A 16,788-nucleotide genomic window follows, 5' to 3' on the forward strand; every position below is an offset into this window, starting at 1 on the left:
TTTTCATCAAAAACAAAGATTGAAATGTTGCCATTTCCTGTTAGATGGGAACGCTGACTCTCCCTCAGCTCCAATGCCATCCTGGCCCTATGAACATCAACAGTGAAGCTCCCATCCACATGTATGGGGTCAGGATTTCACCCAGGGTCCTATCTGTTGGGTAGCCCCAGGGCTGAGTTCACCAGTAGACCTTCCAGTGAAGGTGAAGGGTAAAGATGCTCAGAACATGTGGTGGGGATGGGGGAGGGGGTTCCCCTTTTTCATAAACATTTTCCCTGGAGGATTTTGCTAAAAAATAAAAGCCCAACAATGTCTAATTGTGGTGCATCATGGGAGTTGTTTTTCATATGTTTCATGCCCTTATGGGAACACAGGACTGAAAGGGCCCTATTGGATCATGGAGTCCAGTTCCTCCTGTCTTAGGCAGCCCGGTTTTATCATCCCATCCATAAACTGATCAAGCTCTCTCTGCATCCTTGTTAGGTTGTTCCCCTCCCCTGACAACTGCTCCCATTGGAGGGTGTTCCAGAATTATCCCCCTCTGATGGTTAGAAACCTTCTCCTCATCTCCAGCCTCCATTGATCCCTGCCCCATTTATCCCCATTTGATTTGTCCTTTAGCTTCAACAGCTCGTCTCCCTGCCTGGTGCCCCCCCCACACACACACAATATATATTTATAGAGCAATCAGACCCCACTCAGCCAGTGTTTTAGGTTAACCTAGCCCAGGTGTTTTATTCCCCTCTCGTCAGACTGATTCTTCATTTGCCTGATCATCCCACCAGCCATTCTCAGCACATGCTCCAGCCAGGATCCCTCTTTCTGGGACAGGGCTGCCCAGAACTCTGCACCGGATTCCAGCTGGGCTCTGCCCTCTCCACTGGCATTAAACCCTCCCTCTCTCTACTGGAGACACCTCAACTGCTACATCCCAGGATCACATTGTCCTTTCTCCTGGCCCTGGCCCACTGGTGGTCCATGGTCAGAAGTGGGCTGTAGTCCACGAAAGCTTATGCTCTAATAAATTTGTTAGTCTCTAAGGTGCCACAAGTACTCCTGTTCTTTTTGTGGATACAGACTAACACGGCTGCTACTCTGAAACCTGCAATCCACTGACACACCCAGGTCTCCCTCCCCCTCTTTCGCTTCCAGCTGATGATCCCCTGGCTCAGAGCATTAATTCTTGTTATTTGTCCCTGTGTACATCAACCCATGTTAAATTTCTTCCTGTTTCCACCAACACCTTGCACAAGGCCAGTAACACTGGAGATACCTCTCTGGAGACGTCCTAGGAGCTGGGCTCCCTGCCTGGGCTATATCATCCGGGGCAAACAATTTCCACAAAATGATCACTCCATATCTGACCTCTCAGCCCCCATCCTCAAAGGAAACCTGCACAGCACTTGCAAAAGATGAGCTTGGGGGCTTAAATTCATAAATTATCCAGGTTTCAGAGTAGCAGCCGTGTTAGTCTGTATCCGCAAAAAGAACAGGAGTACTTGTGGCACCTTAGAGACTAACAAATTTATTTGAGCATAAGCTTTCGTGGACTACAGCCCACTTCTTCGGATGCATATAGAGTGAAACATATATTGAGGAGATATATATACACATACAGAGAGCATGAACAGGTGGGAGTTGTCTTACCAACTCTGAGAGGTCAATTAAGTAAGAGAAAAAAACTTTTGAAGTGATAATCAAGCTAGCCCAGTACAGACAGTTTGATAAGAAGTGTGAGAATACTTACAAGGGGAGATAGATTCAATGTTTGTAATGGCTCAGCCATTCCCAGTCCTTATTCAATCCTGAGTTGATTGTATCTAGTTTGCATATCAATTCCAGCTCAGCAGTCTCTCGTTGGAGTCTGTTTTTGAAGTTTTTCTGTTGTAAGATAGCCACCCGCATGTCTGTCATAGAATGACCAGACAGGTTAAAGTGTTCTCCCACTGGTTTTTGAGTATTATGATTCCTGATGTCAGATTTGTGTCCATTAATTCTTTTGCGGAGAGACTGTCCGGTTTAGCCAATGTACATGGCAGAGGGGCATTGCTGGCACATGATGGCATATATCACATTGGTAGATGTGCAGGTGAACGAGCCCCTGATGGTATGGCTGATGTGATTAGGTCCTATGATGATGTCACTTGAATAGATATGTGGACAGAGTTGGCATCGGGCTTTGTTACAAGGATAGGTTCCTGGGTCAGTGTTTTTGTTCAGTGATTCTAGGACTGGAAGGGACCTCGAGAGGTCATCGAGTCCAGTCCCCTGCCCGCATGGCAGGACCAAATACTGTCTAGACCATCCCTGATAGACATTTATCTAACCTACTCTTAAATATCTCCAGAGATGGAGATTCCACAACCTCCCTAGGAAATTTATTCCAGTGTTTAACCACCCTGACAGTTAGGAACTTTTTCCTAATGTCCAACCTAGACCACTCTTGCTGCAGTTTAAACCCATTGCTTCTGGTTCTATCCTTAGAGGCTAAGGTGAACAAGTTTTCTCCCTCCTCCTTATGACACCCTTTTAAATGCCTGAAAACTGCTATCATGTCCCCTCTCAGTCTTCTCTTTTCCAAACTAAACAAACCCAATTCTTTCAGCCTTCCTTCATAGGTCATGTTCTCAAGACCTTTAATCATTCTTGTTGCTCTTCTCTGGACCCTTTCCAATTTCTCCACATCTTTTTTAAAATGCGGTGCCCAGAACTGGACACAATACTCCAGCTGAGGCCTAACCAGAGCAGAGTAGAGCGGAAGAACGACTTCTCGTGTCTTGCTCACAACACACCTGTTAATACATCCCAGAATCATGTTTGCTTTTTTTGCAATAGCATCACACTGTTGACTCATATTTAGCTTGTGGTCCACTATAACCCCTAGATCCCTTTCTGCCGTACTCCTTCCAAGACAGTCTCTTCCCATTCTGTATGTGTGAAACTGATTTTTCCTTCCTAAGTGGAGCACTTTGCATTTGTCTTTGTTAAACTTCATCCTGTTTACCTCAGCCCATTTCTCCAATTTGTCCAGATCATTTTGAATTATGACCCTGTCCTCCAAAGCAGTTGCAATCCCTCCCAGTTTGGTATCATCCGCAAACTTAATAAGCGCACTTTCTATGCCAATATCTAAGTTGTTGATGAAGATATTGAACAGCGCCGGTCCCAAAACAGACCCCTGTGGTACCCCACTCGTTATGCCTTTCCAGCAGGATTGGGAACCATTAATAACAACTCTCTGAGTACGGTTATCCAGCCAGTTATGCACCCACCTTATAGTAGCCCCATCTAAATTGTATTTGCCTAGTTTATCGATAAGAATATCATGCGAGACTGTATCAAATGCCTTACTAAAGTCTAGGTATACCACATCCACAGCTTCACCCTTATCCACAAGGCTTGTTATCCTATCAAAGAAAGCTATCAGATTGGTTTGACATGATTTGTTCTTCACAAATCCATGCTGGCTGTTCCCTATCACCTTACCACCTTCAAGTGTTTGCAGATGATTTCCTTAATTACTTGCTCCATTATGTTTCCTGGCACAGAAGTTAAACTAACTGGTCTGTAGTTTCCTGGGTTGTTTTTATTTCCCTTTTTATAGATGGGCACTATATTTGCCCTTTTCCAGTCTTCTGGAATCTCTCCCGTCTCCCATGATTTTCCAAAGATAATAGCTAGAGGCTCAGATACCTCCTCTATTAGCTCCTTGAGTATTCTAGGATGCATTTCATCAGGCCCTGGTGACTTGCAGGCATCTAACTTTTCCAAGTGATTTTTAACTTGTTCTTTTTGTATTTTATCTGCTAAACCTACCCCCTTCCCATTAGCATTCACTATGTTAGGCATTCCTTCAGACTTCTCGGTGAAGACCGAAACAAAGAAGTCATTAAGCATCTCCGCCATTTCCAAGTTTCCTGTTACTGTTTCTCCCTCTTCACTAAGCAGTGGGCCTACCCTGTCTTTGGTCTTCCTCTTGCTTCTAATGTATTGATAAAAAGTCTTCTTGTTTCCCTTTATTCCCGTAGCTAGTTTGAGCTCATTCTGTGCCTTTGCCTTTCTAATCTTGCCCCTGCATTCCTGTGTTGTTTGCCTATATTCATCCTTTGTAATCTGTCCCAGTTTCCATTTTTTATATGGCTCCTTTTTATTTTTTAGATCAAGCAAGATCTCATGGTTAAGCCAAGGTGGTCTTTTGCCACATTTTCTATCTTTCCTAACCAGCGGAATAGCTTGCTTTTGGGCTCTTAATAGTGTCCCTTTGAAAAACTGCCAACTCTCCTCAGTTGTTTTTCCCCTCAGTCTTGATTCCCATGGGACCTTACCTATCAGCTCTCTGAGCTTACCAAAATCTGCCTTCCTGAAATCCATTGTCTCTATTTTGCTGTTCTCCCTTCTACCCTTCCTTAGAATTGCAAACTCTATGATTTCATGATCACTTTCACCTAGGCTGCCTTCTACTTTCAAATTCTCAACGAGTTCCTCCCTATTTGTTAAAATCAAGTCTAGGACAGCTTCCCCCCTAGTAGCTTTTTCAACCTTCTGAAATAAAAAGTTGTCTCCAATGCAGTCCAAGAATTTGTTGGATAGTCTGTGCCCCGCTGTGTTATTTTCCCAACATATATCCGGATAGTTGAAGTCCCCCATCACCACGAAATCTTGGGCTTTGGATGATTTTGTTAGTTAGGTGGCCTGTAGTAGACTCCTAGCATGACATCTCCCTTGTTTTTAACCCCTTTTAGCCTAACCCAGAGACTCTCAACACTTCCGTCTCCTATGTCCATCTCTACCTCAGTCCAAGTGTGTACATTTTTAATATATAAGGCAACACCTCCTCCCTTTTTCCCCTGTCTATCCTTCCTGAGCAAGCTGTACCCATCCACACCAACATTCCAATCATGTGTATTATCCCACCAAGTTTCAGTGATGCCAACAATGTCATAGTTGTATTTATTTATTAGCACTTCCAGTTCTTCCAGCTTATTGCCCATACTTCTCGCATTTGTATATAGGCATCTAAGATACTGGTTTGATCTTTCCTCCCAGTTCTGTCCTAACCCTCCTTTCTCTCTGACAATATAGCCCACACTCCCTCTCGTTTCTGACCCATCTCCCCGGTCTCCATGTTCCCCACTTACCTGTGGGCTTTGCTCACCTGTCCCCGTCGAACCTAGTTTAAAGCCCTCCTCACTAGGTTAGCCAGTCTATGTCTAAATAGGGTCTTTCCTCTCCTCGAAAGGTGAACGCCATCTCTGCCTAGCAGTCCTTCCTCGAATAGCATCCCGTGGTCTAGGAAGCCAAAGCCCTCCTGGCGACACAATCTTCGCAGCCAGGTATTCACCTCCATGATGCATCTGTCTCTGCCCGGGCCCCTACCTTTGACAGGAAGAATTGAAGAGAATACCACCTGCGCTCCAAACTCCTTCACCCGTACTCCCAGAGCCCTGTAGTCACTCTTGATCCGCTCAGTGTCACACCGCGCAGTATCATTTGTGCCCACATGGATGAGTAGCATGAGGTAGTAGTCAGAGGGCTGGATAATCCTCGACAATCCTGATGTGTGGTTGCTGGTGAGTATTTGCTTTAGGTTGGGGGGTTGTCTGTAAGCGAGGACAGGTCTGTCTCCCAAGATCTGTGAGAGTAAAGGATCATCTTTCAGGATAGGTTGTAGATCTCTGATGATGTGCTGGAGAGGTTTTAGTTGGGGGCTGAAGGTGACAGTTTTAAGAATGCTTGAATGCATTGCTGTTTTTCACTTCAGCAGGTGGGTATTGTATGCTTGAATGCATTCTTAAAACTACAATACCCACCTGTTGAAGTGAAAAAACAGATTGACAGAGCCAGACGAGTACCCAGAAGTCACCTCCTACAAGACAGCCCAGCAAAGAAAATAACACAACACCACTAGCTGTCACCTTCAGCCCCCAACTAAAACCTCTCCAGCGCAGATCTTGGGAGACAGACCTGTCCTCTCTTACAGACAACCCCCCAACCTAAAGCAAATACTCACCAGCAAACACACATTACTGAACAAAAACACTGACCCAGGAACCTATCCTTGTAACAAAGCCCGATGCCAACTCTGTCCACATATCTATTCAAGTGACATCATCATAGGACCTAATCACATCAGCCATACCATCAGGGGCTCGTTCACCTGCACATCTACCAATGTGATATATGCCATCATGTGCCAGCAATGCCCCTCTGCCATGTACATTGGCTAAACCGGACAGTCTCTCCGCAAAAGAATTAATGGACACAAATCTGACATCAGGAATCATAATACTCAAAAACCAGTGGGAGAACACTTTAACCTGTCTGGTCATTCTATGACAGACCTGCGGGTGGCTATCTTACAACAGAAAAACTTCAAAAACAGACTCCAACGAGAGACTTCTGAGCTGGAATTGATATGCAAACTAGATACAATCAACTCAGGATTGAATAAGGATTGGGAATGGCTGAGCTATTACAAACATTGAATCTATCTCCCCTTGTAAGTATTCTCACACTTCTTATCAAACTGTCTGTACTGGGCTAGCTTGATTATCACTTCAAAAGTTTTTTTCTCTTACTTAATTGGCCTCTCAGAGTTGGTAAGACAACTCCCACCTGTTCATGCTCTCTGTATGTGTGTATATATATCTCCTCAATATATGTTTCACTCTATATGCATCCAAAGAAGTGGGCTGTAGTCCACGAAAGCTTATGCTCTAATAAATTTGTTAGTCTCTAAGGTGCCACAAGTACTCCTGTTCTTTTTATAAATTATCCAGACACTGATAAAAACATGGAGTGTATAGAGAGACTGGATTCATGGCTTATTACAACAATCTGTAACACACTAAACCCCTTTCCCCACACCTTTTCCACCCTCTTTCTCCCGCTATTACTGGAGAGGTGTTCACCTTTTATGGTCCCTTGAAATATGTACTCATTTTAAGGAGAATTTACAGTGTATGATGGATTTAGTGCAATGGAACCTTCAAAGCAGTCAGGAAACCCGGAAGCGTTGGTGCAGTTGGCATAGAGCATTTGATATTGGCGATTTGGTGTTAGTGCTGATCCCAGTGAGGAAAGACAGAATTCAGGACTATTGGGAAGGTCCTTTCGAGGGGATAGAAAGAGTGAATGAAGCCACATATGATGTAAGGAAAACCCCAGGGCAGGGGAGCTGTGCAGACAGTGCATGTCAATAGGTTAAAAGCTTACCATGAAAGGGAGATGGCAGCGAATATGATTTGTTGTGCTGAGGAAGGAATGTTTAATGCTCCTTTGTTTGATTTGGTCAGGGAGAGCAAGGACAAAACTCCTCTGGAGAGCATTGAGTTTGGGGAGGTTTGGATCCAACCCCAAAGCAGGAAATGCTGACCCTTTTCAAGCACCACAACAGGTATTTTCTAACCGACCCAGTTAAACTGACATTCCATTGAAACTACAGGGCCCTGCCCTGCTCCTAGGAAGACATATTGGGCTAAAGTGGAAATCCAGAAGCAGATCCAGGAGGCGGTAGATAGCATGCTGGAGATGGGGGTCATTATTAAATCAGAAAGCCCCTGGGCATCTCCTATTCCAATGGTACCTAAAAAGGATAAAACCATGAGGTTTGTGGGGACTTTAGAGAACTAAATGATATCACCCAAACCCCACACCCTGAATAGAGGACCTACTGGGTTTATGTGCAAAATTCATAAGCCCAATGGATTTGACTAGTGGTACCGGAAATTCCCTTTGATGCTGATGACGAAGAAAAATCCGCTTTTATAGTGGAATCTGGCTTATATGGATTTAAGGTTATGCCTTCTGGATTGATCAACGCAAGAGTTACCTTTCAGAGGCTTGTCAATGAGGTGCTGCAGGGGTTACAAACCTTTGCCAGGGCCTAGCTAGATGACTTGGCTATTTTCAGTAGCTCCTGGCAAGGCCACTTGAATCATGTGAGAATTGTGTTACAAAGACGTAAAGAAGACAACCTCACTGTCAAGGTCTCCAAATGCAGAATGGGAGCTGCAGAGGTATCTTATGTAGGAAAGAGGGAGGGCACTAGGTTTGTTCGCCCCAACTCTTTAAAGTAGAAGCTATTAGGAGTTGTCCTGCTCCATGAACCAAGAAGCAGGTTCAATCCTTTATTGGTCTTGCCAAGTACCACTGGAGGTTTGTGAAGGGGTTTAGCAACATCGTGGCCCCCATAACAGACCTTACGGAAAAGGGAAGCCAGGCCAGGTGGTATCAGCAGAGGTCTGTGAAAAAGGCTTTCAGAATATCAAAGAAGGTGATGGGACTTCTAATATTGGGTTAGGTGCAGAGATAATGTAGGATGGGGAAGGAAACAAAAGGGATCCCATTTCCTTCTCGAGTGAAAAATGAACCCGTACTGAACTGAACCAAGTAGTCATCCAGTGGGAATTCTATGCCATTATCTGGGCTGTTAAGCAACTTAAACCTTATTTGTGTAATAAAATAATTCAGGTTTTGACAGATCATTCACCCTTATACAGCTTCACTGAGCTAAGGGGACAAATTCTAGATTATTGCCTTGGAGTCTTGCTCCACAAGAATTTCACATGGAAATAATTCATGTCAAGTGGGAGGAAAATGTAGTGACTGGGGCCTTATCCATCCATCCCTCCATCCACATACCCACCCCTGCATCCACAAACACACAGCCTTCTTCTATCCCATCGTCCATCTCCATACACCACCAGTCCCAGCTGGGATCACAGTGAGCGCCGTAGACGGTAGAGTTGCTTATTTCCATTGTCACTCTCCATGCAATTACACCTCATCCAGGTCAGATTAGTTACACCTTGAAAGGGTTAATCACCCGCTCCCGCTCCCATGCTCTAACCTGAGCCTTGCTCAGCCTACTAGATGCAGCAACTGTTCCAGATTTTTGAGGCTCAGGGTGTTCATTACATTCCCCAAAAGTGAACACACTCTCTTTTGTTTTTTGGTTTTGTAACTTTAGTTTTATTCATTGCAAGTCTATAGAGCAAAAAGCTAAATTAATGAACTGGAGCAGGGAGGATTGGGGTGGAGGAGAAATGACTGAGGATCTGAGTGCAAGGCATTTGGTTCCAGCGCTTCACTGATTAATAGCTCGGTACACAAGCAAGCTGGCTGGCTCGGCAGGACACCAACTGGATCCAATTCTCCATTACGTTATGGAACCTCTCTGGTCCTGTCTAGGGGTGGATTATGTAACGAATAGGCCTTCTTGTCCTTTTTTGACAATGTGTCATTTGGAAAATAGGGCTGAACCAAAAATGGGGCTGGAAAACATCAAAACAAAATGAAAGGAAGTGAAAATTTGTCTTTGATTTCAACATGAAATTTTCATTTAGTTTCTAATTAAAAATTTCATTTTGTTGCATTTCAAATTAAATTAGTCATTTCATGTCAATGTCATGCTTTTGCTTAAGGTTCCTTAAAAATTCAGAGTTATTTTGTTTCATTTCAAACTGAAATTTTCAATTTGTAGCCAATGTAATTGTTCATTTTCTATCTGACTGAAATTTTGGTACACTTGGATTTGAAAATGTAATTTAGTTCAAATTCTCATTTCATTTCTTATTGCAATATTGTTTCCTTTCTAAATGAAATTCCCATTTGGACTGTAATTGAAACAGTAGGTGACGGGGAAGAAACCTATCTGGTTTGAAAATGGGGATTATAATACATGATTGCATGGCCTGGATTGGATGACGTTGTATGATCCTATATTGTATGAAATATTTGTTTAGTTTTGTACTGAAATTTTGTGTGTTTTCTAACTTAAAAGTCATTTCCTTTCTAAATGAAGTACCACTTTGAATTGTCATTGGAAGTTTTCTTCAGTTTCTTATGGGAATTTCCATGTTTCTAACTTAATTCCACTTTTGTTTCTAATGTAGAGATATTGGACGATGAAGAGCTGGGCTCCATGTGTCAAGCATGGGGCAATTCAGGCATGCAAGGAGAATTCCAGCGGGTCCCAGGCTTGTAGCTTTCCCATTGTTTCCTTTATCCAGGGGATGAACTGGGAGACCCGTGTGTACACTTGAGGGGGTGAAGCATCAATAGGACTAAAGGAGACGATGCCCTGCGCCACCCTGCCACACACCAGGGGCCCCCCAGAATCGCCCTGTGAAATGAAACCAGAAGTTAGATGGATCACATCTGATCAAGTTGCTTCCTTCTGTTGACGTAGGCCTGGGACTTGCCTCCCACCCCACCCCAGGCCCAGCTGGTCACAGTGTTTCCTCCCTCTAGGCTGGGCCAGTCTTGGCATTACCTCTCCTAGGGAGAGCATGACACTTACCTTGAAAGCTGATTTCCTGCCAAGTGGATCCCCTGCGCACAGCATGGTCCCAGGTTTATACTTATTGGGAAAGTGCGAACTGCAGTTCCTGTCCTCCATCACCTCCAGATCCACTTCCATCAGCACGTCTGAGGTCTTCCCAGGGAACACACTCGTCTGGCCCCAGCCAGCCACGCTGCACACAGACCCCGGTATAACTTTGTCCCCATAGTGGGGCAGGTGCACGGTCTGAACCTTGTCACTCAATCTGGCCTGCTGGGCCAGCTGCCGTGGGGAGAGAGAAAAAAAGCACCAAGCTCAGCATAAAGGTCTGAGTCAGGAGAGGAAAAGATACATGTGAACCAGAGCGAAACAGACAGTTTGAGGTGAACATTGGAATGATGGGTGCGGGCAGTTCCTGCAGCAGTGTGAGGTCACTGGGGGCGGGGTGATGGGAAGGGGAGGTACCTGCAGCAGCATGATGTCATTGTTAATAGTCACTCTGTTGTATCGTGGGTGGGGGATTGAGCGACGGACAGGGATCCTCTGTTCATTGTGTTCCAAATTCCTAAGGTTGTGGGTTCCCAGCCTGACAGTGATGATGCTGTAAAGCCAAGAGGAACATATGATGCATTGGGGCAACAGCGCACATGAGGTGGGGATGGGCCCATGAAGGTTTGGCTCAGGGATACTTATTTTGGGGTCTCTCAGGAAGAGATCTAGGACTCAGCTTACAGCCTGAAATAATGTACATACCACTAGACACATGGCTGGCTCTGATCTGACCTCATGGTGGAGGACTGGCTGGCTCATTGGGGCAGGGAATGGGACACAGGGCCTTTTCCATCTAGGGGGTGCCGGTTGCAGCATAAAGTCCCTACCTTATTATGTTGGGGCACCAGCCTGTGTCTCTACCAGCCCCCTGTGTGTTCCCCTGAGCTCTTTCACTCCCCATTGTCCTCCTGACCCCTGGGTCTCAGCTCCCCTGCAGCCCAATGACCCCGCCCCAATTAGATCCAGAGAAGAGTCTCTACATAGCTCCCCCTAGACCAGAGCCCTGTGAGCCCCTCCATACCCAGGTCAGGACAACGGGTCACATTCAAAGCTGGTGCAATGGGATGGAGCTCCACTGGAATCAATGGGGCCAGACCCCAGCTGGTGTCAATCAGCCGTAGCTCCATTGATTTACCCAGTGTTGGATCTGGACCATGGTTTCCACAGGCCCCATGAGACACGTCGACACCCCCTGAGCAGATCAGACTCCTGGGCTCTGCTCTCCCAGCCTGTCGCACTCACTGCTCCTTCCCTGCAACCTACGATAGTGCCAGAGCTCCCGGCTCCCCTATCACCTGCTAACCCCGACCTGCCCCGACATCCCCAGCACAGAGGCGCTTACTCTCCATTGCAGTGAGCGGCCGTCAGCACGAAGTTCTTTGACATCAGGAACCCTCCGCAGAAGGAGCTATTATTTCCACGTTGTATCTCCAGATAGGCCATGTAGGGTCTGGAATGGGGCTGAGCTTCACGGCCCCCGATGATCTCACCTGGGGGTGGGGGGAACAGATTCATATAAAGAGGCCCATTGTCTCCCTGGGCAAGGCTGGGATCAATCTACCCATCCCAAAGGGGAGTCCCCACAGCCTCAACCCACCCCCTGTGATGCTCTTCCTGGGGGATTCCTGTACCAGGAACTGTGCCCTGTGCAATGCTCTGCCCCACACTAGACACTGAATGGGGCTGACGAGTAATCTAAAGCTCTCACTGCGCTGGGTGGAGAATTGGTGCCAAATGCACTAGGAGCAGGTCAGTAATCGCACTGCCCGGAGTAAACAGCTTTGTGGGCCAGTATCACCCAGAACGCCACAGACACGTCCCTTGATGATGTTTCACCTTCTCTGTAAACCCACAGTGACAAGCCAGGGCTGCTGCCAAACTGCCCCTCCAAACTGTTTTTGTACAGAAAATCGGGTTTTCTAGATAGTGGAAATTTTCCCAGAAAGTGTCTTCTCGTCTCAAACATTTCAGAATTTTCCTTGGCAAACTGATCATTTCCCCCAGCTTTCGGCACTTTTCAGCTGACAATTTGTCAGTTTTTAGTCACCAAAATAATTTTCTCTTTGGCCACGCTGGAGATTAAGAAGCAGTGGCAAGGTATGCAATGGAAACATGCCGTCCCCCATCCATTTAGCCCCGATGCCGTCACTATCCCTGACCCTTTACTGCTTTCATTTCTCCAAATGTTACTGAGATTGCCAGGAGCTATGGAACATTATATGCACAGCTGGCCAGCAAATTTGAACTAAACACCGATCCTCTAAAAAGGCAGTGGGAGGAGGAACAAGACCAATTATTTTCTGCTAACCAAATGGAAGCAAATAGTAGCCAGTGCTCCCAACTGCTCCTTGGAGCTACATTTCAGATTAATTCCACAGGAAATCATACACAGGAGGTCCTGGATCTTCCTTCCACTGTTCAAACCAGATGCTGCTAAGTCAGACAAATATTGGTTCTGTGATTCGGCAGGTGCTGACTTAACCCATATGCTCTGGGAAGGCACCTAGATGCATAGGCTTTGGGTGGAACTCAGTTGGAAAGTAAATTTTTTCCAATCAAATAAAATTAAACTTGTATTTTTCAACCTAACGAGTGTTAATTGGAAGCAGAATAAATCTGAAAGACTTTGGCTAAGCAGAGCACTAACAGTGGTGAAAAGACTAGCCCCACAGAAATGGAAATCCAAAAAGTGACCAACAAGATTGGAGCATTGACATCCTAAGCTTGGCCACCATGGAAAGAATGAGGAGAGGGGTTAGTAGCTTCAGGTGCTGAAATCACCCCAGATTAAGCCAGACAGCCCCTGGAAGGGCACTGACAGCTCCTTTGTCGATGCTTCTTCTCCATCAACCCACAGTCACCAGCCAGGGCTGTTAGCAGACTGACCCGCCAAACTTTTTACAAATGTCATTTTTTCTCAGAAAGCCTCATCTCAAATCTGTCTGAATTACTGTGGTGAAACTGATTCTTTCCCCCCAGTGTTGGGTGATATTTATGTGAAAATTTAAAAGTACCACTCTGGGTTTTTCCATGTGGAAAATAAAAAACGTTTTCTGATCACACCTGAAGAAGTCTCTACCCAAGTGTGTGTGTATGGGGGGGCAGGGGGATTGGAAAATCTCACCTTTAACAAATTGCTGTTATTTTCATGAGGGTGAGATAGACACAGATCTGGTCCCCTATTATACCAGAGGCTGCACAGAAACTAACTGAGATCAGGGGCTCCCTTACTCCAGGCCTTTCACTGACCCAGACAGAGTCCAGATTCAAGCCGAATTATCATCGCCCGTATCCAGGGGATGAAGGTGGAGACTTTTGTGTATGCCCCAGGAGGGCTGGGAGGCCCCCAAGAGACAATACCCTAGGCTGTTTTCCTACACACCAGGGGGTCCCCAGAATCGCCTGTGAAATAAAAAAAGCACAGATGCTTTGGGCGGAACTCAATTGGAGAGGGTTTTTTTTTCCATTCAAATAAAATTAAACATGTATTTTTCAACCCAATGGGTGTTCATTGGAAGTGGAACAAATCTGAAAGTCTCTGGCTAAGCAGAGCATTAACAGTGGTGGAAAGACGAGTTCCACAAAAACAGAAATCCAAAAAGCAACCAACAATCAAAGATTGGACCATAGACACCCTAAGGTTGGCCACCATGTAAAGAATGGCAGATTGTGTGTAGTGTGGTGGAGTGGCTAAGGAAGTATAAGAGGGGCCTCTAGCCCAGTTGAGCCTGAGCCAGGGAAGGAGACAGATGTCCAGGGCCTGCTGCAGACCCCAGGTTCTGCTGCCGAGTTAAGGATCACCCTGACTCCAGAGGAAGCTGAGAGTGGAGGGGACTGACCAGGATTGCTGGCAGGTTAATACCTCGATGAGACAGAGGACCCCTGGACTACGGAACCCCTTGCTCAGACTGTGGTAAGAAGTAGCTGAGGGAAAACAGATGCTGGTGCAGTTTGTTGGTCAGAACCTCAGTCAGCGTGTTGTGGTGGGATCCCCACTGACTCATTTGCCATAGTTAGAGCCCTGGGCTGTCACCTGCTGGAGTAGGGTGGGCCCGGGTCCTCCCTACTCCTGTAGCCTGGAGTGGCAACCTCACCACCTTAGGATGAATGGCCTGCTTGTTGCTATGCCAGGCCTGAGGGTTAGCACCACCTAGCCTACTTGGCGACTCAGCCCTACTCCACTAAAGGGGCCTCAGATCCGGACATCTGATTCGCTAACTCCCCAATACTGGGCCGTGCCCCAGTGACGTAGTGAGCCAGAGGGGGAGGGAGAATCGCTAACTCACTACACTGTTACAGAGATACCCAAGAAAAGTTGTTAGTGTCATGGGATGCTTTCCTGGAAGTATCCGAATGATCCGATCAAATGCATGGGCCCCACCTCACCTCCTCCTCTTCTCTACCCACTTCCTTCCCCTCCCCATCTTTATCCCCCTCCTCTGAGTTTTGCTTCTAGTCGTTTTCTTCCTTTAATAATTTTTCTTTAGTGGGATTTTTATAAGCAAATTGTGTTTGTAAATTGTGGAATACAGTGAGGGATTGATATTCTAACCATTCATATTACAGACAATGTCTCAAGCCTAGCTAAGGTGAGTAGCAAATACTTAATATCTTATGAGAAGTTTTTGTATTATGAGGAGTGTATGTATATTTTGTTGTTCATTTCCTCACTTTCTCTCTCTGTCTTTTTAAAAAAAATAATAATAAAAAGTGAATAGAAAAAAACCTGAACTTTGGGGGCTTTCAATTAAAAGTCAAAATTTCCCATGGAAAAATAAAAGCCTCTTTGGACCAGTTCAGAACAAGTCTCAAAACACATGGGTCTCTGGGCATGAAATACAATCTAGAGAATCAATGTAAAGACATCAGGGTGGAGGGGACAGAAGGGCAGGGGAAGAGCTAGTGAAGCTGAAGGACAATGTTGTCACAAGGACAAATGGGGATAAACTGGGCAGGGATAGATTGAGGTGGAAATGAGAAAGTCTCTAACCACCAGAGGGATTCAGGATTTAGGAACTGCGAGACTGCACTATTTGCTTTAACCCCGGGCAACCCCCCCCCATTTCCAGGCACTTGTATGGGTGACCCACTGCTGGTTCTGTGGGGTTAGCTGGCCGCTGGGAAATTTCCAATGCTATCAGCCAAGTTTAAATCACAGGTAGAGCTGACCCAGTTGAACTACAGATGTGGTTTAAAATCAGTTTAGTTAAACCAATGCAAGTCTGTGTATAGCTCACACCTGACCATTTTCAGTGATGACTTAGTAATGTTAATTTGGCATCCAAATCAACCAGGCTGTTTGAAAATCTGTTGCTGTTATTTGTATATGGTGCAACCAACCTCGATCAGGGCTCCACTTGTGCCAGGTGCTGCACAGACCCCAACCAAGATCAGCACCACTATTGTGCCAGAGTCTGGCCGAGATCAGGGCCCCATTGTGCCAGGTGCAGCACAGCCCCTTCCCCGAACAACTTCATTGTAATGTGCCAGCACAGATGAAGGAGCTAGAACCCAGGAGTCCTGACTCCCAACCCCCCACGCTGCTCTAACCTCTGGACCACACTCTCAAGCTAGGGATAGAGCCCAGGAGTCTGGGCTCCCAGACGCTACTGAAGATTCTCCTGTGTCTCTCTCCTGCTCTCACTCTCTCTCTGTGCCTCAGGGGGTTTATCTCCGTACCAGCTCTACCACCCGGGTTCCATCACCCCCAACTCCAAACCCTTCCCTAGCTGGGTCCTGGGAGCCAGCGATCGCTGTGGCAGAAGCATCTGACTCTGGGGAGGAGCCAGGATTTGCAAACAGCCCAGAGAGCTGCCGGCTTCATTCCCCACGATCCCTCATCCCCCAACACTCACCAGCCCCAGCCCCGGGGGGCAGGAGAAAGGCCACGGGCAGCAGGATCAGGATCAGCATCGTCACCGTCTGGGGAAAGTGACAGTGCTCATGCCTCAGCCTTGGGGGATTTATAGAGCCAGCAGCAAACCCCAGATCATGTACGCTCTCCCCTCGTGGGGAGCTGGGACCACACAGGCGCCCTCAGAAACCTCAGCATCACATCGCTCACACGTTGGGGACTTGAGGGAGGGACCTGGTGGCTGGAAAACAATCTCCCTCTGGGGGAAGGAGCCCAGGTGAATGTCACTCGGAGTGTGGGCGTCTCTGCCCCCTCTCCCAGAGCATCTGGGATCAGGGCCCCCTGGGGCTTGCTTGGAGCCCAGCACACCTGGCACCAAGCTCATCTGGATCTCACCATCTCCTCCCTCCACAGCTTATCTGGTGGGGAGTGCGACTGACGCAGAATCACCCCCTGGCTTGGCTCTGCTCCCCACTTCCTCCTCAGTGGGTTTTTCAGAGCATCAAGCTGAAGACAGGGCCATGCTGTGGTTTCCTGGAGCCCAGCCACAGAGCCCAGGGCAGACGTGCTCCCAGGGGTTGGGGAGCATGTATCCCTC

The 16,788-nt window shown here is 46.6% G+C and overlaps 1 protein-coding gene across 1 annotated transcript; it reads right to left on the bottom strand.

Moving 5' to 3' along the window:
* Positions 1-8,944: 8,944 nt before the first annotated feature.
* Positions 8,945-16,388, bottom strand: LOC135975534 (mast cell protease 1A-like). Its single transcript, XM_065566742.1, is given in 6 exon segments — positions 8,945-10,126; positions 10,304-10,567; positions 10,751-10,886; positions 11,679-11,826; positions 16,192-16,348; positions 16,350-16,388. Coding segments are annotated over 6 exon segments (924 nt in total). The 3' UTR covers positions 8,945-9,946.
* Positions 16,389-16,788: the final 400 nt, after the last annotated feature.

Source organism: Chrysemys picta, chromosome 13 (genome assembly GCF_011386835.1).
Source record: "Chrysemys picta bellii isolate R12L10 chromosome 13, ASM1138683v2, whole genome shotgun sequence".
Taxonomy (NCBI): Eukaryota; Metazoa; Chordata; order Testudines; family Emydidae; genus Chrysemys; species Chrysemys picta.